General features: G+C 36.8%; 2 protein-coding genes across 6 annotated transcripts in view; both read right to left on the reverse strand.

Annotated features, from left to right (window-relative positions):
- The window catches only part of LOC307011476 (scavenger receptor cysteine-rich type 1 protein M160), a 38,384-nt gene extending 36,968 nt beyond the window's left edge, over nucleotides 1–1,416 (reverse strand). Inside the window, exons 1-2 of one of the 4 annotated variants that reach the window (XM_079637187.1) lie at nucleotides 1,349–1,416; nucleotides 155–321 (exon numbers count right to left, since the gene is read on the reverse strand). In XM_079637187.1, coding sequence (XP_079493313.1) covers nucleotides 155–197 — 43 coding nt within the window. In that variant the 5' untranslated portion in view covers nucleotides 198–321; nucleotides 1,349–1,416. Of the gene's footprint in view, nucleotides 1–154; nucleotides 412–1,348 lie in introns of those variants that run through there. The other 3 variants (XM_079637189.1, XM_079637188.1, XM_079637190.1) reach the window with 3 other exon arrangements.
- A 1,530-nt stretch (nucleotides 1,417–2,946) lies between these two features.
- Nucleotides 2,947–24,003, reverse strand: part of kcnd1 (potassium voltage-gated channel, Shal-related subfamily, member 1) — a 59,570-nt gene continuing 38,513 nt past the window's right edge. The window contains exons 3-8 of one of the 2 annotated variants that reach the window (XR_013800380.1): nucleotides 18,146–18,308; nucleotides 16,963–17,046; nucleotides 6,697–6,789; nucleotides 6,346–6,584; nucleotides 4,017–5,077; nucleotides 2,947–3,965 (exon numbers count right to left, since the gene is read on the reverse strand). Coding sequence is in view for 1 of the 2 variants with exons in the window: in XM_079636694.1 (XP_079492820.1) it covers nucleotides 4,876–5,077; nucleotides 6,346–6,584; nucleotides 6,697–6,789; nucleotides 16,963–17,046; nucleotides 18,146–18,308 (781 nt within the window). In the remaining variant the exon portion in view is untranslated. Of the gene's footprint in view, nucleotides 5,078–6,345; nucleotides 6,585–6,696; nucleotides 6,790–16,962; nucleotides 17,047–18,145; nucleotides 18,309–24,003 lie in introns of both variants that reach the window. The other variant, XM_079636694.1, reaches the window with a different exon arrangement.

Genomic DNA, 24,003 nt, shown 5'->3' on the forward strand with positions numbered 1-24,003 from the left:
ACTATTGGACCCAGATTAAACAAACATGCAAAATAAATAAATGTAGGCCTATGTTATTTCACTAGCCGGTTTGTTTAGCCCACATCCATTAATTAGAACACACTGTGGCCAGAATATGGAATTTGTTTTAATTAGAAAATACAATTTCACTTGCCTTGAACAGCTGATATTTGCAAATACAGGAGCAGGAACCACATGATTTCAGAAAGGAGGACGGAGGAGAGGGACAGGCCCAGGGCTGTGTCTGCTTTTAAGGGCTCTGTGATGTCACTTCATTTTTTATTAGCATCCTGTTCATTTCCTTCATCTGAGACCATTCGACTGCATTTCAATTGATACAATGAGCCTTGTATTTAATTTAAGCAGTTATTCGCTGATAATCCCCTCAAACAAACTCTGTAATCCATGGAAACTCGTTTAAAAGAAATAAAATAAATATCACAATTCGGAATATTTTCACAGAAATGCGAGTTTATAGGCCATCTCACAATTCAGAGGTAAAAAGGTCAGAACTCGTCGCAAATTGCAATAGTGACATTTTTCCTCAGAATTATGATATAAACTATGAATTAAAACTTATAACGATATAAACTCGCAATTGCGATAAAAAAAAGCAATATTGTGAGTTAAAAAAAAAATGTATCCAGCGGCGCAAACAATTCCATAATCTCTTTAGCGTCCGTATAAAACAAAAAAAATCTATGTTTTACACGTGTGCCGGTTTATATAGGCCAATGTGAATAAAGCAAAGACAAATTGTAACATTTGTGTGAACTTTTCCTTCAACATATTGATGCAGCCTGTCCTCGCGCTGCTGCTGTTACTTTACGATAGAGGTCAGTGTTGTTGTGTAACCATTTTCCCGCCTTTCACATGTCATAGGCTACTCAGTAACGTATGAAAGCTGCAGAAAAAGATTAATTAGGCTAGTCGTCCTATTTTACCGTTTCTGCTCTTACTAGTTGCCTTGAGAAGAAAGGAGAATCAAGAAGATTAGAGAGGAAAGGTGGACAGAGACACCAGGATTACAATGGAATTCAGAGAATAAAGAAATTTAAATAAAAATTGTTTTAAAAAAAAGTTCTAAGTCTAATTGTAATGAAGTAATCAATTTAAAACATTTGAAAATAATGTTTTATTTTAAAATATGCCACATTCATTCTTATTCCTATGTCAAATATCTCGAAATAGCAAACTTCCCATTCAGTTTGAATTAGGCCTATGAATCGCGTAGGCCTAAAATGATAGTAGGCTATATTATTTACAATTAAAAAATTTATATAAATTGTAACATTTATCGTTAAACAGTTGTCAAATATTATGAAATGTTTTGCAACATGCATCTCACCCATAGACTGGATCGCCACGCACTCTTTATAGGCTACCATTAGCCGAGCGTGAAGCGTCGCGTTGGAATTCGAGTCTTCTGTGAACAGTAAGGCCCGCCTTCTTTGATTTGATTGGCCATATCAATCATTTTGACATTAATGATGACCTCTGAGGCAGACTAGCCTAAAAATGTAACTTTCTGTCATCCTAACAAACAGGCTAGTGCGTGATGGAGTGCAGCAGAGCAGCGTCAAGAATATCACAAATTCAGGGGGACAAGTTGCCCATTTCTAAATATTGTGGAGGACTTGGACCCCTGGTGGTTACGGCCCTGCCCCAAAACTAGCATTATATCATCATTATTGATTCACCCTCATAACATTCCAAAACCTGTATGACTTTCATATGCAAACATTTAAATCACAGATGCCAAAGTTTATGGTTGTTTCTCTATACCTAATAATCATTCATTATATGTTCTGCAGTACCCAGATAAAGGTATATCCATCAGTATTCCCATTCAAATATAAATTCCAGACATACAAAACCTGGCCAGCTTCATCCACGGTTGCAGGGAATGATGGTGGAGTGGAGCTTGATATTGAATCACATTCCTGAGCTGGATGTAACAGCTTTGATTACATAAAACAAGCCTATAATAAAATAAAATATACAGGGAAAAAAAAAGAAGATAATATCAAAGTTATACCATAATAGGCTAGGCCTATATGGGCATGGAGTTCAATGAATTGAAAATATAACCGGATATATTTTCTAAATGCATTCAAAAATGTGTTGTAAACAATTGTTCTCTCTGGGGATCAGTTTTGCCAACTATTTTCAGTGGAAAGTTGCTAAAGCCTGCGCAAAATTACGTTAAATATCGCCAGATGACGTAATGCGTCAACTGTCGGCACTTTACATTTGTTTTCTCTCCTAGTCCGTGCTCACATACTGTATTTGTACCCCTGCAAGCTTGCCTTCATGTGTCTCCACTTTTAAATGCAACGGCCAAATCTCAATATTTTTCATTCTTGATAATCTGTTACACACAAATGTATGTCACAACATGGAAGAAATCCCTGCTACCTTTGTTTTATCGCAGCTTTAAAGTCAACATGAAAAAACACATTTCATCTTCTCATCCAATTATTTCCCGGAAGTTAAAATCAAGCCCCGCCCCACATATTTCCAGCTTTAAATATCCTGTTCCTCTCAGAAATGTCACATTAGAGATGTAAAATGGATTTCGAATGCATTTCATGTTGAATTAACACTAAAAGATTGGCTGTGGTGCGAGCGCGAGTAATTACGCTCCGCTAAATTATTTTGATTTAATGGCAAATTCTCACATTATGCAAATTGATAGCCAATTACACAGTGTTCCCTCAGGGGAAAACCAGAAAACAATTAGCCATGAGACTTTAAGTGAACATCTTAACCATCGCGTTCAAGATTAGCACTATAAAATATCAGATGGTGTCAGCATATCTGAAGAAAAGAACATACATTACATTTTTGATGCCATGCACTGTTGATATGTAATACAACATTTTTAAACAAAATAATCGATGCAGATGTTTAGATGTGATTGAGAGCCAAAAGACATAGTGTTTTCTGAGTTCTGTTCACTTTATTTGTGGAATAGACTTTACACCTCTGTGCTTTTGATATCTAACTCTTTAATCTTCTACCAGGAGCCGTTTCATCCAAAACCCCTGCCGAAAATGAGCAAGTGCCTGACCAATTACTAAATTTACCACTTCACACCGTTTTATGAAGCTGGAGAGAGGGGGAGAGACAGAACCAAAACAAACATCAAAATAAAAAGGCTTGTAAACAGAGTAACACATATATTTTTCATCACAGTCAAGTGCAAATTTGCATTCCACCTGTTTTGTACTCGTTTCCATTTAGAATCGTATCTTTCTTTTCAGTTGTGGTAAAAAATAATTACACTATTATTGCCTGTCTCACTGCTGCTTATGAATTTGAAATAAACATTAACAGAGCATCAAAACAAATTAGAGAAATGGCTCACTGGACATAGCCGTGTTCGATGCGTGAACTACAAAAATAGCTAACTGGGGTTTAAAGGTTACACTTAATTGCCAAGCCAAATGAAACAAAGAAGTTGAAGTGACTAATTATGCAATAAAACTCAATGACAGTGGTAAACGCCCTCCATTCGCTTTAAAATGCTATAGAAACGCTTCATTTTCCCATGGGAGAAAACATAAAAATACCTACAACGGTATCCATGCATATCTGTGATCAAATTCCGAATCGGCCCTCTCACACGCGCTTGCTCACTCACTCACTATCTCACTCACTATCTCACTCACTATCTCACTCACTATCTCACTCACTATCTCACTCACTCACTCACTCACTCACTCACTCACTCACTCACTCACTCACTCACTCACTCACTATCTCACTCACTCACTCACTCACTCACTCACTCACTCACTCACTCACTCACTCACTCACTCACTCACTCACTCACTCACTCACTATCTCACTCACTCACTCACTCACTCACTCACTCACTCACTCACTCACTATCTCACACACTATCTCTCTCACTCACTCACTCACTCACTCACTCACTCACTCACTCACTCACTCACTCACTATCTCACACACTCACTCACTCACTCACTATCTCACACACTATCTCTCACTCACTCACTCACTCACTCGCTAGATTTTTGCAAAGAACATGCCTGAATGTTTTTTTTGTTTGTTTGTTTATCATTCTTTTTTCTAATGTGCACATCTGGTGCAGCACATTTGATCATTAATACTCTATAAATATCATCTTTTTTTCATCAATGTCAAGAAAAAAAAACCAGGACAAACTAAACCGAGGTAAATTAAGTCTCATGCAAAAGTATGTGAGAGTAGCATGTTGGCGGCTCCATTCTCTGCCATGGTATCTACTATACAACATGCATGTTTGGGTAGGACTGCTCAGAAATCTCTCTTTTTTTGTGTGGGGTTTTGAAGATGCATGTGATCTAAAGAGGTATGATACAAATATTGATACATATACACCACCTCTCCTCTATATCGGCCATCGTTTTTTTGTAATAGCATTTTTCCCTGCAAAGATCATTCCCACCTTTTGTAATCTCTCCTGCAACTGTATTACGCAGTGGATGTATATAGGCATAATTCCTGCTTGTTGAAACATTGCATATCTTTAAAAGTAAAAGGCCTTCTGTGCCACTATGACTGCTGATTTATCATTGTAAAATGCGTCGGATTGAGTTTGTCCTTTCAATCTCCCCCAAACAAGCGCGTACGATCAGTCTGCCTGCGTCGTGAATAGTCCGGGGTCCTCCGATGTACAACAGGGTCACAAAAAAGCACGTCAGCTCATGCGAGTCTGCGTCGAACTGTCGATTTGGAATGAAGCAGATATGTTACGAGATGCACTGTGTCTTTTCTGTGGCGCCGTGCGTTTCCTAGGAGAAGCGCTCTTTCCCCCGTCACTTGCTTTCTGTTGTGCAGTAGGGGATGCTTGTGTGCTTGTGGCGGTTATAAGGAGGAGATCTTCACGGTCTCGTGGGTGTAGGAACAGCGAGAGTTGCGTAAGATGCCGGGAATGGCAGGAGAGGGCGGCAGACTCTCGTCGGGGGTGTTGGCAGGAGGGGTGGGTATACTGATGATCGCCGCTGTGAAATCCCTATCCTCACAGTTGAGCTTCAGGTCTTCTGTCCGGGCGTTCAGACTGGAGCGGCTGTTCGGACACATACGTTTCACAAAAAAAGTTATAGGTTAGATGGGATATCACTGGAATTGTTACAGAAGTTATTGTTTTTGTTGGAGTCAAAAAAAAAAATGCAGTAAAAAAAGCTGTATTTATCGGTGTAAAATATATATATATATTAGAATTGATTATTTATTTTGAATATTGCCATCTTCATTAGTAGGCTATATAAATGATCTATTATGACACTAGCCATTTATAAAAGTAAAAATTAAGAATCTTAAGACATCTTAAGAAAAATGTCAAAAAATATTCAAAATGAATAAAAATGAAAAGTCTCATTACTGCAATGAATTTGATATATAGTAATTAAAACATATTTATACTGTATACACACATACTAACAATTATTTATAATTATTATAAATACACTTATGAAGTATTAAATTATATATTTAGATATATATGTATATTACGTTACATATACATACTATATCATTATTTTACATATTTCAGTTTAGTAAGTAATATACAGTATAATTATTATTATGTAATATAATTACAAATAATTACAATCTTAATTATTATAATAATACAACATAACCTGAACTGAAATAAGTAAAATAATTATATAGTATTTATATTTATAAAGTATTCATTATAGTTGATTATTTACTGTTTTTGGAAGAAGTCTCTTATGACCACAAAGGCTGCATTTATATATAATACAATAAAAACAGTAATATTGTGAAAGATTATAACAATTGAAAATAATTTAAAGTATTTTGTAACATTACAAATGTATTTACTGCATTTTTTTGTCTCAGTGTAAAGCATCCTTGCTGGATAAAAGTAATTCTTAAAAAAAATAAAAACTTTTTTATTTATTTGTATAGCGTTTTTTAAATAATAAATATAATTTCAAATATCACTTCAAAGCAGCTTTACAGAAAATGCATGTGTCTACCTTACAAATGAAAAAATACATTTGTGTAAGTATGTGTGTATGCATGTACTGTATGTACTGTATGTCTGTGTATGTGTATATATATAGTACATATAAATATACATACAGTAGGCTATACATGCTATATATAAAAAAACAAATGAATGATTAACTACTGATACAATACTAATGATATATTTGTAATCGTCCTAAAAATACTCAATTTTCTTTATGCTAAATAAAGTAGATCTAAGTTTATTTGAGTCCTTTTCGCAATACATATTTCATGATACTTTTTCCCCATTTGATTTTAGTGTGAAAATGACATCATCTTGTCTGTCTGATGTCTTACCTTTGGGGTCCAATCGAGGTTTTGTGCACTTGCAGAGTGTCCAGCTCCTGCACGCTGCCCCGGCTGACGGATACGGTGGAGTTGGCGAGGCGGATGGCTCTCCTCTTAGCTCTGCGGGGGCAGCAGGACGTCGACAGCCCCTGCTGGCTGGAGATGGAGGTGCTGCGGCTCGTACGGTAACCCAGAGACTCAGTCATACACATCTCGCTGAACGTCAGCTCGTCTGTGAACTCATGGTTCTGTCGGAAAACAGGAGGAAATGCTTAATGAAACCTTCTGGATTATGCATTTGATGGAGAAATGTATGATCATGTGTGTCCAGTGTGTCCTGAGCGGAGGAGCTGTACTTACGGTTGTCTTTTCCAGACAATGTAGCAGGTGATGATGTTGGTGCTCAAAGGCAGATCTGTTCTTCACACACAGAACGCTGTCATTGTCTCGAAACTGAGAGATAAAAACACCACAAAAGTTTTATTTAGGGCGATCCATAACCATGTCTCAAGATACAAGCTACACACCTTAAAACATCTATCTTAAGTGGACACAGATCTATTTAAAGAGCCCACGACTATTTACAGCCTTCAGAGGTTGATAGCATCGTCAAGACTAGGTTTATTTTTGTTAAAGAACAAAAACGTTTTGTTCACTGTCATCTCCAATTTAATATGGCTGGATAAGTTTTATAAAAGATACGTTTTTACCTTTTGTTTATGCAAAAAAAAAAAAAAAAAAAAAATTAAACTTCATTATAGTTGATTCTTACTGATTTGGACAGAAGTCTCTCATGCACAATACAATAAAACCAGTAAAATCGTGAAATATTACTTGCACTGTTTTACTATAACTGTTTTCTGTTTTAATATATTTCACAATGTAATTCATTAATAATAGAAAGTTCCTAATTAAAAGTTCAGTAGAACTGCATTTATTTAAAACCAAAATACATATAATTTACTCAGTCAGGATTTTTGTCATGTTTTTATTGCTCTTATGGCATGAAAAACAAGATTTTCAGATGTCCACTTGAGTGGACAGTATGCGTTTTTGTTTTTAACTGAAGAGATGCTGTATTAAACATAATACAGTAATAACACAGTAATACTGTATTTAACAAACCAATAAATTAAATTATATAAAATTATGTTAAAACTATAAAATATACAGCTTCAGTTATTGCAATTGAGTTTGTTCCTGTTTGACCAGAGAAGATGGAGAACTTCATACAATGTTGTCTTTAATCTTTAAAAGGGCGTGATTCCATCAAAGATCAACATCCGGTGAAGGTAAAACTCTGTGGAAACCCAACTCAGACTATGTAGAAAACACTCACGCTCCCTCCAGTCTACAGAGTATGTTGATTTACCCTTATTACCCTGAAATCTACATTGATATATTGATGTTTTAAGACTGTGTAAAAAACTAGCAATCAGGTGTTTTCAATCTCATCTCGTATGAGCAGTGTTGAGGGAAATGCATTACAACACACTGTAAAAAAAAGAAATCTAAAATTTACGGTATAATACTGGCAGCTGTGATTGTCAGAAATAGCAACATTTTAGGTTTTTACAGAATTAACTTAAAATTTACAGTAATAAACCATATTTCATTATATGATATAATGTTAATTTACCAACCAATTGAAGTATTAATATCTGTTTTGTACAATTGTAATACACTGACAACCAACAATCACAGCAGTGAGAGTCACATGATCAATCAATGCTCATCACAAGCAGCTCTTCCACAAGAATGAAAATATTATATAGAAGCTGCATCGTGTCATTCACACAAACTTTAAACACCATCATGGTAACACACATGAAATTTAAAAAATGCAATAAACATTAATTTAACAACATTAAATGTAACATAAAACCCTAATGTACTGATTAGAAAAAAACTAAGAAAACTATGAAGAAACATAGTTATTTCAACAAAAATACATCAAATGTTAAGTGTCACGCAGGGAATTGTGAGAATGTCAATTTACGTTTTTCACTGTAAATTATACAACGAGTTGTTCTTTTTCACTTTCAAAAACTGTAAATTTAACGGTATTTTACAGTAAAATTACATTAAATGTACCATTAGATCCATCACAGTTATTTACCGTATATAGTAAGGAAACTTTCTGTTGACCAATTAACAGTTTTTCACTGTAGCATTTTTACAGTCTTTTACTGTTAAAATCATGATCATTTTTGACATATAATCGGATTGCTTTTTTGATGTAACGAGTAAAATAACACATTGCAAGCAATGTACATTACATAATCACGTTACTTTTTTACATAACGGCAAATTACATTCAATGACACAAATTAAGTTTTTCAAGAACAACAGTCAGTAATAGAATGAATTGTCCAATTTAGTGGGCATGATTAATCAGAATTTCCTCCCAATCTAAAATCAATACTTGGAAAATTTAACAATGATATATAAACTCCTAAGATGTTACAAAACATTTTAACCTGCAAGAGTCTCCTATGATTTTTTTTTATTTAATCTTTACTTAACCAGATGATCTCATTGAGATTTAAAAGCTCTTTTTCAAGAGAGACCTGACCAAAATGGCAGTAGAAGGAATGGATGGATATTTTGGACAAAACTGGGATTTCTGACTGGCTGTCGGCCATCTTGGTTTGAAGGGAAAAAAACTTCCACATACAACAGCTTGCCACATGGTGGCAGTGTAAAGGATGTTGCACTATGTGCAACTACTGTATGCCTTAAACCCATGCATAAGCAAGGAAATGGCCTTTTGAAAACTGTATAAATTATATATAAATTCTGTTTACATTTTTCTATAACTATGGTAAAACAAACAAAACAAAAAAATTAAGGAAAAATATTACAGATAAAATATGTATATGGATGTTAGCTAAATATGATCCAAACAGTCAGCGATATTATGAGTGGGCAGTGACCATGTTGTGTGACTGACTGGCTGGGAGATTCCAATTTTCTTCACGCCAAACTTGTTGCTATGATACAGAGCTGCTGTTTTTAATCCATAAAGGCTTTATCTAACTGCTATTAACATTACATAGCAATGTAGTTGCAGTGGGTTAAAGCCTTCAGTGCCCTTATGTCACCTGTGATTTGACCTTACTTGTCACGCAAGTACATCCCGAGACAGATAGCTGTCCTTGATGCCATTCGCACGTATCCGGTAACCTCTATAACCTCTCGTTGTAAAACGATCACACGCAAGGATGTCTTGTCCTGAAGAACAAGTCTCTCAAGAAACATCGGCCTCAGCGTCTCCCTTTTATGCTTCCCCGATACCATCTGACCCCCCGAGTCAAGGTGGTTTATCGCCATCTAGAAGTAGCCCATCAGGAGGCTTTAAAAGCAGCCGATCTTATCAAGGAACGAGAGGACGGGCTGTTCAGAGAGTCTGTGACAGAGGCAGGACTGCCCCGTCAGCCGAAACCAAGGATGGCTGAAGGAGTCTGGGCAGATAAGATCATCAATAATTGGACCTAAGCACAATTAGGTTTGTTTTTGCTGAACGAAAAGCCTTAAGTAGAATGAAATGACGCAGCTATACCGCCAAAAAACATCTGAGAAAGTTTGATCACGTAGGACGTGAGTGGGAGCAAAAAGCAATTCCACTTCTCAGATGGAAAAACCAAAACGTCTCAATCCTTTGCAGCCCTAACGGATCTGGAGCGGAGACAACGACTATAACACAAAGCACAAGTGTGTGAGCAAACTAATTCTACAGAGCGGTTTCAATAAAGGATCCACTACGTTATCTTGACACAACAACAACAGAGCAAAAGCAGAACGTGATGCATCCTTCAGAGCGACGCAAAACGAGAAAATTAAAGAATGTAAATTTATCATAATGTATTTCCCGTTTGACCGGGGAACAAAAAGTGAAATAAATAAATACATTTCAGTCAAATCCACGGGCTGCAACACACTCTTTCCGAACACTCCATCAGGAAAGAGAGCCGAGGAACCTCAGCGGGTATTAAACCATCAATCACTGACAACTCCATTGTTAAAAAAGCGCTGATAGGGACGTCACATTAACAACACAATTTTCTCAGTGGAGACAAGAGATACAGTCATTGGATGACTTAACTAGCCATGATTAGCATCTACGCAGGCTGTTCCGAGAAAAAAAAAGGCGGTTCTAAGAGCTCCAGGGTTAGAAAAGATCAATAAATCTGTTGAATGCAGTTCTTTTAATGGTGAAGATGATGCTGGAGTGTTCAGGCTGTGCACTCTCAGAATAAAAAGGTACAAAAGCTATCACTGGGGCGGTACCCTGTCAAAAGGTACAACTTTGTATATTATTTAACACTAAATAGTGTATATTAGAACCTGAAAGGTACCCTTAAGGATTAATCATAATTATTATTATTACAACAAATGTATTCGGGATACAAACAGATTAGATTAATTGGATTAATTAATAAGCACATCATATAATTAATTAGATGACAAAAGTTGAATCGCTTGACAGCCCTAAAAAAATATTATAAAAACAAAGTATTTCACATTTAGTGGTGCTTACTAAGGCAAGCAAAATTATGATTAACAATATCAACAACAATAATGTTTAATAAAATGTAATTATTATTACTAAGCAGCACTAAATAGTACTACATTTTAAATATATTTTTGATTTTGTTTCATACATAAATCACAAAGTGAAGGACATGAACACTTCCTAATGACCTTTCGTCAAAGGTCAAGACTGAATAACAGTGTGCAGAGACAAAGGTAAGACCCAAGTAGAAATCCAAAGCCAGAATAGACTGAAGAGTTGAAAAAGCCTTTGTCTGGTTTATAAATAGCATTGCAGGCCTGTTAGTAATGGGTTTATAGATCCATGCTGAAAAAAATACCCCCTCACTCGGGGATTGTAAATATTGGATTATTGTGGGTTTCACAACCTGAGAAGATTCCGGAGAACTCTACCTGCCGCATTAGTAAAGACACGGATTCAATCTCTCTCTCTTTTTCTTGCTTTGAATACAGCTACTTGTCCTGCGTAGTGAAGATGGATTTCAGCAGTGGGGAAAGGTGTGTTTATGGACTAGCTTTGCTTTAATCCCTGCAGTTATGATCTGATAAACTGACAGGACACGAGGCTGCGGCAGATACGATTTCAAGACCATCACACCACAAAGCACTTCAAAAAATCATGCAAGCTGTAAATCCTGCTTATAGAAACAGTAGAACATAAAAGAAGTTATCTAACTTAGCTATCTGACAGCAGTGGTCAACCTTCACTTTCATTTCATGGAAAACAGCTAAAGAAATGAAGTCATACACATATAGAACAACATGATGGTGAGTAAATAATGGCAGACATTTTTTGGATGAAAACTCTAAACTTAAGCTATTTATGAATGCTATATGATTCAATTCACTTCACTTAAATTTGTATAGCGCTTTTCACAATATATATTGTTTCAAAGAAGCTTTACAGAAAATCCATGTCTACAATTGTAGATTATGAATATGATTATGAATAGTTAAGTAAGTGAACCAGTACTTTTTAGGTTAAACTGGTTTTATCAGAGAATCTTGAAGCAACACCACTTTTGCTCATACTTGAACGCACGTCCTGATTTTGCCGAGTCATATTTTGTTGATCCTGGAACAACATTCCTGTCAGAAAATGTGGTCCTAACCATATCCCTACCCCTAAATCTAACCATACCTATAACCCCTAAAATCCCAGGGAAATTATAGGTGAATAACACTGATGTAGAAGCACCTAACTCTGGTTGTAAGCCTAAACTTGACATAAACTTGTCCCTCAAATCTGATTGGTTGATTGAAATGTTGTTCCAGGAACATGTTACACTTGGTGAAATCAGGTTCTGCTATTCGAACAAACCCCGAAACATGAATATTAAACGTGGCAGTGTAGCTCATTCTGGCATATGCTATAGACACAAAAAACTGCCAGGCAAATGCAAAACAAAAATGTAAGCAGCCACACGCACCACGTTTTCTACAGAAAATGTAAACATCACGTTTGCTTTTATTATTTCTTAATCTTTAAGCAACTTTGAAGTTATGTTGAACAAATGGGAAAATCCATAAGCTGTTATTCAACACTGTATATCTTCGTTTTCCGCCCTTAACCGTGAAGTAGACTCTGTATTCAGAATGTATTACAAGAGCAACATGATCAACAACAAGCGCAGTGAACACATCCCGGGGCTAGAGGAACTGAAACGAGTGCAATAATTACATAAAACCACAGAGAGAAACCGATATTTAAGCAAGTTTGTTTTCCCTGGGATGGCAATTACCGCAGAATAATGATAACCAGGGCTTCCTCATAAAGGCAGTGATTGGGAAAGGGCAAGAGATTGTTTCCATTGGAATAAACACTGTACTTAATATTACTTAATGCAGCAGAGAAAATGCTATTTGAGAATGTTAAACACACGCTGGAAGGTGACAGAAAACCTGTTGAAATATTTTACAAATTGCTGAGTTATACTGTGATAAATGACTTCATGGGGAACAGCGACCCAGGACATATGCCTATTTGGTGCTCAATTATTAACAATGGTTATTGTAATTAATGTTTAAAACAGTTAATATTTTTGTGGAAACTGGGAATTTCTTCAGGATTCTTCGCTGAATAGAAAGTTCAAAAGAACAGCATTTATTTGATTTTGTAACATCATTAATGTCTTTACTGTCAGTTTAATGTTAATTTCGGTAACACTTTACAATAAGGTTCATTAGTTAACATTAGTTAACTACATTAGTTAACATTAACTAATAATGAACTGCACGTATAAAGCATTTATTAATCTTTGTTTATGTAAACATTTACTAATACTTTATTAAAATCTTGTTAACATGAGTTAATGCACTGTGAACTAACATGAACAAACAATGAACAGCTGTATTTTTATTAACTAACATTAACAAAGATGAATAAATACTGTAACAAATGTATTGCTCATGGTTAGTTAATGTTAGTAATACATTATCTAATGTTTAATAAATGAACCTTATTGTAAAGTGTTACCTTAATTTCATGCATCCTTGCTAAATAAAATGACTAATTTCTTATTTTGGTTTTTAAAAAAAGAACTATACTTACCCCAAACTTTTGAATGGTATTGTATTACAGTTTCACAGAATATTAAGCAGCACAACCATTTTATACATTGATAATGTTTCTTGCGCAGCATATTAGAATGATTTCTGAAGGATCACGTGACACTGAAGAACTGAGTAATGATGCTGAAATTTTTTTTTTTTAGATATACGCAATTTTAATAATATTAAAAAAATATTACTGCTTTGACTACATTTTTGATCAAATAAATGGAGCCTTTGTGAGTGTACTGTAAGAGACTTCTTTCAAAAACATGAATTATTCCAAACTTTTGATTGTTTAGCTTATTTTTTCCTGGATCTCCAGTTCGTACAGGCCTCCAGATGGTGTGCTTATGTGATCTACCAGCAGGGGGCTAACCGAACCCTGCTAACCTGAAACTGACCCCTTGAAAAAAAAGCTGCCCGGAGGTGTTACCAAGCGGAAAGCCAAGCGAAGCGACAGGCCTGAAAGGGTCTCTGTAATTACTGCTGCGCCTCCCACCTGTCCTTCCTTCAGTGTTGTTAATTGCTATTTCCTCCCAGCACCCCAGGTAAAGCCCTGAAACCGTGTTTAGCTGACTCTGAATGTCAGTGGCCATTTGAAAAAGCTGTTATTACAAGGCTCTTGTGGGACTGACTGACCTTTACACCTACCGTAACACTGTTTGATGAGATCAAAAACACTGTATGATCGTTAATATCTTAAAATCTGTTCTGTGCTCAACAGAACGCTGGCGGCAGAAAAATATACTGTACTTTTATGAGCGGGTGCGCTGACTTAATTACCCTCCATTTGAATATGAATACTCTGAAGCTGAGATTCTCTTGTTGCCGGGTTAGACTGTGATTTAATAGGTTGTATTAAACTTTTATAGTTTTAGCTTAGGTTTTTAAAATCGGAGGAATTTCTCTTGCAAATTGGAGCTAAGAAAGTTACTTTGAACTAAGTATAAAGTTAATATGAACTAACATGAGCTAACAATGAACAATATTTCTACATCTTTTATTAATCTTGATGTTAATTTCAACATTTACTAATAAATTAAGATCGAAAGTTGGGTTACATTATTATTTTAAGGTGTCCTTGTTGCAGTGTAATTATACATTTAAGTACTGACTAAAATCAATTAACATGTAGGCTACTTATAGGGTTAGGGCTTGGTTTAGGATGAGTCAGATTATGCATAATTTACTGTTATTACATGTAACAAGGACACTTTAAAATAAAGTGTTACTGAAAGTTGTATTTGTTAGTTAATGCAAATTAAAGAAAGAATGAAAGAAAGAAAGAAAGAAAGAAAGAAAGAAAGAAAGAAAGAAAGAAAGAAAGAAAGAAAGAAAGAAAGAAAGAAAGAAAGAAAGAAAGAAAGAAAGAAAGAAAGGCAAACATGGTTTCGATCAACATGAGGGCAGAGAATGTCTAATAAGGGGAGAACTGCCACTCTCAGTAAACTTCCGGCTTCTGACTGGTTGCAGTTCCACTCTGGCTCCATATGGGGGCGCTCACAGGACGAGTGCAGAATGAATGGAGGTCTATGGAGCTATACCCCTCAAAATCCACTTTTCTCAGGATTTAATTTTTTATCTAGTAATTTGAATGTTGTATTCGAAAGGAGATGCAAAGAAATTACACATTGCTGGGTGTTCGATTTTTTAGAGTCACTTTAAAATGTATTTTAAAATGTCAATGACGTCATACACATCGTACGGTCAGAGATACTGCTTTACGGCAATTCTTCAGTCACTTTGGTGCTTTTGCGCTCTGCACTTTCTTCTCTCTCGAGGCATCGACAACACAGCTGACACAGGTAAACACAAAACACAGCTGACACATACACGTGCTAGAAGAGTTTTTGCTAGAAGACATTCTGGTGCCGCTTCGGATGCCACGATGCCATCAAGCGGTATCTCTGGTCGTAACCAGTCCTTCACTGACCAATCAGCGTTCATTAGCAGAATGCTAGCGTGTTATGGGCAACAACAACTCAACCTGTAAGAAATCGAAGTACTCGTTCATTCAACTTTCGACCTATAACCCATGTTGAACTTGCAAAACCTACAATCAAATCTGAGATTTCTCAACGGCAATCGGGTGAAAGAGACAAATTTAGCCGTCTAGCTCCATAGACTCCCATTCATTTTGCACTCATGGGCGATCGCCCCCAGTGGACTTCTGGTGGAACTACAACCAAAATTCGGTACAATAGGACTTAATAGGGAGTGACCAGGCTCTCCGTAGACGGGCTCTGATGAGGGTAAACTGACAGAATTGTCATTTTTAGGTGATCTATCCCTTTAAGTAATTAATTATTGCACAAAATGTAAGTATTTAAGACAAAAAATTACAACAATTTGGCCAGTAACATGTATGAAGTGTTTTGAAGTTTTTCATTCTCAAATTTTCTGCCAAGCGAGATGCTAGTGTTCGCCTCTTAACAGAAAACCATCTTATTACGGAAGATCCGATAACAACCGTTTCTGCTGGGATATCATTGAGGCATCTATTACACGCTGTGTAAGCAGTACTAACTGTGGCTGAAAGAACACTCAGTCACAATACGACTTCCCAAATTACACACAAATATAGTTTATTTCTCCCTAGTCAGATGCTTAATGTCTGTACTGAAAGATTCCCCTTATAAATCTTTGTGAACATTTTAAAGATTTGACGTCAGGCGAACTTTGTCAACTCCGGCAACTATAGTTCCTCCTCGGATGCGCTGAGTGAAACAACTGGGAGATTGATAAAGACTAGTTTTTCAGATCATTTAAAGACAGCAGTTCACATAAAAATTAAAACTCTGTCATAATTGACTTACCATAATGGCGTTCCAAACCCTGAAGGACTTTCTTTCTTACAAGAAACAAAAAAAAAGGGACGGTAAAAGTAGTCCATTCACATGATTTGTGCTCATTGCAGATTCAAGTCTTCTGAAGTTGCATTTCATTCAACCTTATCTGTTCATTCACAAACTTGCTTTGATCCAGAAGACGCACAGCAGACATGGATTTAGAGCATGTGCGCCACACTTCAAAAGTATTAAGTCAGTAAGATTATTTTAAAAGAAATGCAAGGAAGGATTAAATTAATGAAAAGTGAGAGTAAAGACATTTGTAATGTTACAAAACACTCTACTTCATATAAATGCTGTTCTTTTGAACTTTCTATTCATCAAAGAACCCTGGGGGAATGCGTCATGGTTTCCAAATGAATATTAAGCAGCACAACTGTTTTCAACATTGATAAAAAATAATAAATGTTTCTTGAGCAGAAAATCAGCATATTAGAATGATATCTGAAGGATCATGTGACACCGAAGACTGGAGTAATGATGCTAGAAACTCAGCTTTGCATCACAGGAATAAATTACATTTTGAAGCATGACAGTCTACAAAATGTCTTTTATTTCAAGAAAGCCATACGAGTCTGGAGTGACATGAGAATGAGTGAATGATCATATCTTTTTAGACTAGATTTTTAGTTACAGCGCAACTAAATTGAATTCTCAAGATAAATCTCACCTGAAATCCTCCGTCTTCTTTGTATTGTAGGAAGGCATTGGTGGTTCCCTTCTTGGCCATGCGAATCCTTGCCTGTCGCACTTTCTGTAAAACAAACGAGCATTTATCTGAATCGACCGTGTAAGCATTTGTTTCACAAACGACTGCAGTGACTCAGAGGTGTAATGATGCCCGTGATGCGGTTTAGTTACATCATGGTTTGTTCAATGCTATTAGACAACTTTATTGTGAAAAAAACAAAACAAAACAAAATAGAGAGATGGGACACTTAACTTGGAAATTTAGCAAGCCAGATAAAAACTCACATTGCCTGTATGAGCACCAACGGTCAATGTACTGTGATGTACTGTAAACGGCTCTGACAATATGATTTCAATAATAAATAATAATAAATTCCTAAAAACAGGCAACCCACAATCATACTCAATGACAAATAGGAATAGAACATGATGAATTTGACAAAAGTAAAAGAAGACGACGGACTAGGGGCGTTTCTAGGCTTTAAAACTAAAAAGCAAAACAAAAAAAAGTTAGTAGATAAATTTAGTCATAAATAGTCATAGGTAGTCATAAATTTGAGCCAACCCCAACCCTAATCCTTGATGACTGTTTCACTGTGTATCAAGTGCTGAGGAAGCCTCCGGAGCTGAAATTCAGATCTGGTAATGGCCGTTTGGTTTTCAATAAGATCAGAGAAGGCTCTCAGAAAGAAGGGGCGTCGAGAAACCAAATCCTTTATCGAACCGTTTCAAACACTGTGAGAACAGAGGTGATGCTGCAGGGTGTATTATGAGAAAATTATAGCGACCTTGGATGCATTTACAACTATTATAGGAGACATCCAAAACAAAATTAGGAACTTAAGTCAAGTCAAGAATATTTGTATAGCGCTTTTCACAATACGGATTGTATCAAAGCAGCTTCACAGTATTAAAATAAAATAATTATAAAACGTCCATGTTTGGTAATGCTAATCAATAGTAATATTGATTGATTCATTAAATTGAATATACCCAACTGAGCAAGCCAAAGGCAACAGTGGCAAGGAAACGAAAAACTCCATCAGGTGACCCAATGGTGACCTAAAACTCCATCAGATGACCTTAAAAATGGCACTTAAAAAAAACATCAGAAGAATAACCCGAACATATCTATACTGGGATGAAGAGACGTTCTTTAGTACCTGCTGTGCTCTCATCTTGTCAGCTCTCTGGTTCTGATGGTAGATCCGGCTGAAGTTAGACACAATGACGGGAACAGGGAGGGCGATAACCAGCACGCCACTGAGAGAGCAGATAGAGCCGAAGATCTTTCCAGCGATGGTGTTTGGAACCATGTCTCCATACCTGCAACAAACACCAACGTCAGTCGAACACTTAACAGCTCTGTGTGTGAGTGTGTGTGTGAAAGAGAGAGAATGACAATTTGTGTGAATATGATTACGCTGATTTAATGACCAGCGCTTGCTTGGAATCTATTTTGCGGTCACATTTATTGCAATTGTGTAAATTAGTTTGGAAAAGTGCATGTGCATTTCAATTTACACGGCTCCAAAGCTCATCTCTGAGGCCCCCGGGGGCTCTAAAAGTCCACTAACACAACACATTACATATTTCTAACACCACCACAGAACTGCAGAATGCTATTAAGGTGATGTGTTTCTCACAAACACACACACAAACACACACCACAGTACTGCAGCAGCCGTGATGTCCTCCTACACACTGGATGAGGGTTAACTCATTTACATGGTCATGGTTAAGATATAACCCATAAATCTCTTGGAAGGGTATAGTATGACATTACTCATGCACATTTTTTACAGTATGCATATTGTGCACAATTTGCAGTTTCTATAGGCATGCAACAGTGTGCAGTTTGCAACCAGAACACACTGTGAAATATTGTATTCCACAATTTAGTCCGATCCATTTGACTTTGTATTTCCAGTGTGAAAAATGAACCAGAAACCTTTCTTGGCTATTATTTGATCTGTTTGCTAAATGTGAGAACACATTTTCACTCAAAATATGATAAAAAATCCATACATGCTGACTTAAACGTATACGTGTATAGTCATACCATTGGGACCAGTGCAGTATACTAATGTTGCATCCTGCACAACATGTTTCACATACTTTTTTTTTTAAGCATAAATTGTGTACCAAGCAGAATGAGCCATAAGGCGGCACTTGTTGAATTCAGAATTACAAACTACTCTTACTATTTATTCCATATTAAGAGAAGTATGTGCTTTCAAAATCAGCCTGAGATCATGAGATGAGCTTTTATTTGTCAATGTCAAAAAAACATTGCAGAATTATTTTTTTAATGTGTAGATTCAATAAATGCAATTTTGGACTGGGAACTTCTGAGTTCTGAAAGTTGCTGTATATTTTCACAGCGGGTAAACCAAACTCCTTTAGATATCAAAATATCAAGAAAAAAATGAAAACAGTGCAGCTCACTACACCAAGAACATCCATAATGGCATCGAATGTTTGGACGGTGAGGCATGAAACAGTCAAAGAACAATTATTCAGAGCTTTACAGAGAGACAGCAACACTTCTGAAAAGTAATTTTCTGATGTTTCTGAAAGGTCCCTGGTGCGATACACATTTCTCTGAGGTACACTCAGCATTTTGGATCAGTCACTGACAACACCACGAACGAGAGAGAGAGAGAGAGAGAGAGAGAGAGAGAGAGAGAGAGAGAGAGAGAGAGAGAGAGAGAGAGAGAGAGAGAGAGAGAGAGAGAGAGAGAGAGAGAGAGCACATTCACATTCTCATCATGTTTCATCCATTCACAGGAGAGGAGACCGATCTGCAGGTGGCGTAAATTAAACCAATATTTGTTTTTAAAGTGGTGTTGATGTTCTGCACTTATATCCTGTACATGTTTACAGAATCAACAGACCGAAACTGTCAGGACACTTTCCTTCTACAAAACAGACAATATGTAAATCAAAACCTACGTTTTCCTGAGCAGGGAAATAAAAAAGATGACAATTTTATCCAAAGCGACTGTTTAAGTTACAAGAATGCTATAAGCCACTCAAAGCTGTGCATTACAACTTAAACACAGTTAACAGAATCAGGTAAAATTTAAGAACTGATTCTCTTCCATTTAATGAGTGTCGACTCAAATTGGCGACACCAACTGGATTTGAATGAGGAGTAAAATAAATTACATTTCTTTCATTTCAAGTTTTTCAAATTATATCTTATAAAAATATGAAGCCACTAAAGGAACAAGTTGATGGAAACAAATATGAGATGGGAGGAAAAATTATTTCAATACTCAAATGTTTAGCATTCCCCAAGACATTTTGCCTTCACTTGCACATGAACTTGTTTCTTGGGAAAACAAAACATTTTCAAGAGCAAGTAAAGGCATTAAAATACATTTTCCATCTCATATATTTTCCATCACCATGTCCCTTTAGCGGCTCTGAATAAATAAATTATAAATAATCATTTACATTTATTAGTTTAAATGTTAAATTAAAGTAAATTTAACTTGAGTAATTATGCTTATTTATCATTTATAACACGTTATTCTTACTCACAAATCTAATTTAGGCTCATGTTAAATGCAAAAATAGCCAATAGTCACACATATTTCTTACGGTCTCTCCAGAGATCAAAAACAAGAAATCATCTCTCCTCAGAAAGCCTCCAGTAAAAGCGGTCACATTCAGGTCTGTCACATAAATCAGACCAGGGCTCTCTATTATGTTTTATTGACACATCAGGCCAATATGGGATTTCTCATAAGAGCCTGATCAGATGAGAGACTCAAACAGACACTCTTCCCACAAACCCTTTCCAGCATCCCTCATTTGTCAGCTCCTCAGAGTTTGTGCACTCCCGGGATTAATCCACATCGGCCCGTGCGCCTAATTTGGTTTCCGACTGGTAAACGTCCACATTTCGGCATCGCCAGATGGCCCCGGGTGCATAAGGAGGGCAGGAAACATATTGATTTGTACACTAACCATGTCTATTATCCCTCCAGTGGTTCTTGGTTTTCTTAATCTTTGAATGTTCATTCTGTTGTTTAATATTGTTATTCAGATATAAGGCAGAGATAAGTAGTTAGTGAGGACGTTCACTAAGTACAAGAGCAATAGCTTCTATCTACAGTACATGATGAGGATATTAATGATAACTTTAATCTGGAACATGAAACCATTAAACTGCTACATAAACAGGAAAAGTTGCTCGAAAAGGACAGGTAATGTAAGGCATTCAAGCATTATCCAGGAGAGCTCTCTATCCCTTTAATTTTCCCATAATAGAAAGTCTTAGACAGACGTCCCATGGGCAAGAACGAGGCTGCCTGGCCTAGATGCCGGTCTGGAAAGGGGTCAAGGAGGTTTGCCAGAAGTTCACGGAGAACATTGAGCAGAAACAGGACGGAAGATTAAACGGCGAGGACATGCATGGAAAAGATCGGAGGAAAAACAGCAAACGCTTGTTTTTGCGTCTGCTGATGCTTCAGTTTTTCCTCTCCTCCTGGGGATCCAGCACTGGGACGTCACCACTAACACACACTCTCTCTCTTTCTCTCTCTCTCTCGCGGAAATCTTGCTGGAGATAAAAGGGACTATTAGGTACAGAAGGAGAGAATTTAGAGAGCCCAAAATACAGCTTACTCAAACATGTCTATTTTCGCCCTTGCGAATCTGATACAATCCTGTTTCCCCGGCCTTGAAACATGACATCACTTTAAACTCAGCAAAACTCAGCTATGAATAGCTGTGGTTGTTACAATCCCAATTAGGAACGCGTCATCCTAAAGTCCTTCACTGCATCACGAGAAGACCATCGCATAACACACAAGGCAACATGCAGAAAGGACTGCTAATATTCTGTTTACTGCATGTGGAAACCCTAATTAAACATTACAACAAGCTAATGTCTTCAGGTTACGCTACAGTCAGGGGAGATTTTTCAGGGTTGGAGCTAAACTCCTCAGGACAGTGGCCATTCAGGATCGAACTTGCCCATCCCTGCTCCTTATGAAGCGGATCAATTTATGTTATTGATTTTTTTTTATTTTATTATGACTGCAAATAGCATACTGTACAAAAGCACTCGCAAAACTTTTGCGTTCTCTTGCAAAAACGTTTGCGTTCCATGAGAAAACGTTGCATTTGCTCGCAAAGAAATCAAAAGGTTTGATAGCGAACGCAAAGTTTCTCGGGGGAACAAAAACATTTTTGCGAGCGAAGGCAAAGTTTCTCAGGGAACGATCTTATAATCTGAGAAAAAAATGCAGAAAGGTGCGATTCTTATAGAATGTTGCAGGTATGACATATTTTTGTAGTCCAAAACCCTCTAACATGCATTTTAGCACTTCTGTTTCCATTGTTCTGAAGATAGTGTGTTTTTTAAATGTATTTTGGTTAAATGCCTGAAATAAGTTATGTAGTAAAGTCAAGTCAAATCCCCTTATATATATATATATATATATAGCGCTTTTAACAATACAGATTGTTTCAAAGCAGCTTTACAGTGATAATAGGAAATTAAAATAACAGAGATTGTTTTGGCTTTACAGCAGCTCTAGAAGAAAGTTATTGTCAAGCTAAAGTTTTGATTGATTCACTTCCGTCGCAACGATCATTAGTTATTAGCTTAGGGGCCGCGAACACGACACCGTTCTAACAGAAAACCCTTAATGCGATCTGGCCGCTCATTTGCACAAAACAGTGCCTGGTGGCTCGAGAATGGAAACCATGAAATAGGTTCCCACGAACAAGCCTTGAAAAATTTATAATACCAAATTTTTTATCGCTTCCATGAAGCCACGTGAACCGGAATTATCCCGACAACGTTTTATCAGTTCAGAGGTGAAGGGAAGGGAAGGAGGCCTTCACAGGGGAGAGACTAGTTTACACTTCAGGACTGCGTTGTCGCAGTGTCCAGGCGCAGGTTCTTCATCAGATCCGGATACGGCCTAGATCCGGTGGACTGCGGTAAACCTCGGGATAAACAGAGAGACTAATATTAGCGTAGACGCCATCCTTCTTATGATGTAACAAGTACGTCAGGATTTATGGGATGTGTTCCCGGTTCCGGCTGACCAATCTATGCAGCCTAACATTGAATTATAGAAGTCTATAATGTGTTATGTGTATGCTAGGTCAAAGAGATGTGTTTTTAGTCTGGATTTGAACTGACCGAGTGTGCCTGCTTTCCGGACCATGTCAGAAAGACTGTTCCAAAGTTTTGGTGCTAAATAGGAAAAGGATCTACTGCCAGCAGTCGATTTTGATATTCTAGGTATAATTAACTGGTCGCAACAGACGTGAAGGACTATAATACGTTAAGAGCTCGCTCAAGTACTGCGGAGCTAAACCATTTAGTGCTTTGTAAGTAATCAGAAATTTTTAAAAATGTATACAATGTTTAATAGGGAGCCAATGCAGTGTTGACCGGGCTAATATGGTCATACTTCCTGGTTCTGGTAAGAACTCGAGCTGCTGCGTTTTTGGTCAGCTGTAGTTTGTTTATTAAGCGTGCAGGGCAACCACCCAGTAGAGCATTACAATAATCTAGCCTTGAGGTCATGAACGGATGAACTAACTGCTCCGCACTTGTCATTGAGAGCATATGACGTAATTTAGAAATATTTTTAAGATGGAAAAATGTGGTTTTACAGATACTAGACACATGACTTTCAAATTAAAGATTGGTATCAAAGAGCACACCCAGGTTCCTAACCGACGACGAAGACTTGACAGAGCAGCCATCAAGTGTTAGACAGTTTTCTAGGTTAGTACTTGAGGAATTTTTTTGTCCAATAATTAGAATCTCTGTTTTTTTCAGAATTAAGTAGTAGGAAATTAGTCATCCAGTTTTTATATCAGCTATGCATTCCGTTCATTTTGTGAATTGGTAAGTTTCGTCAGGGCGTGAAGAAATATAGAGCTGAGTATCATCAGCATAACAGTGAAAACTAATGCCATGCTTCCTAATGATATCCCCTAAGGGTAGCGTGAACAGCAACGGTCCTAGTACTGAGCCTTGTGG

Source organism: Phoxinus phoxinus, assembly GCF_949152265.1.
Source record: "Phoxinus phoxinus genome assembly, chromosome: 15".
Classification (NCBI taxonomy): domain Eukaryota; kingdom Metazoa; phylum Chordata; class Actinopteri; order Cypriniformes; family Leuciscidae; genus Phoxinus; species Phoxinus phoxinus.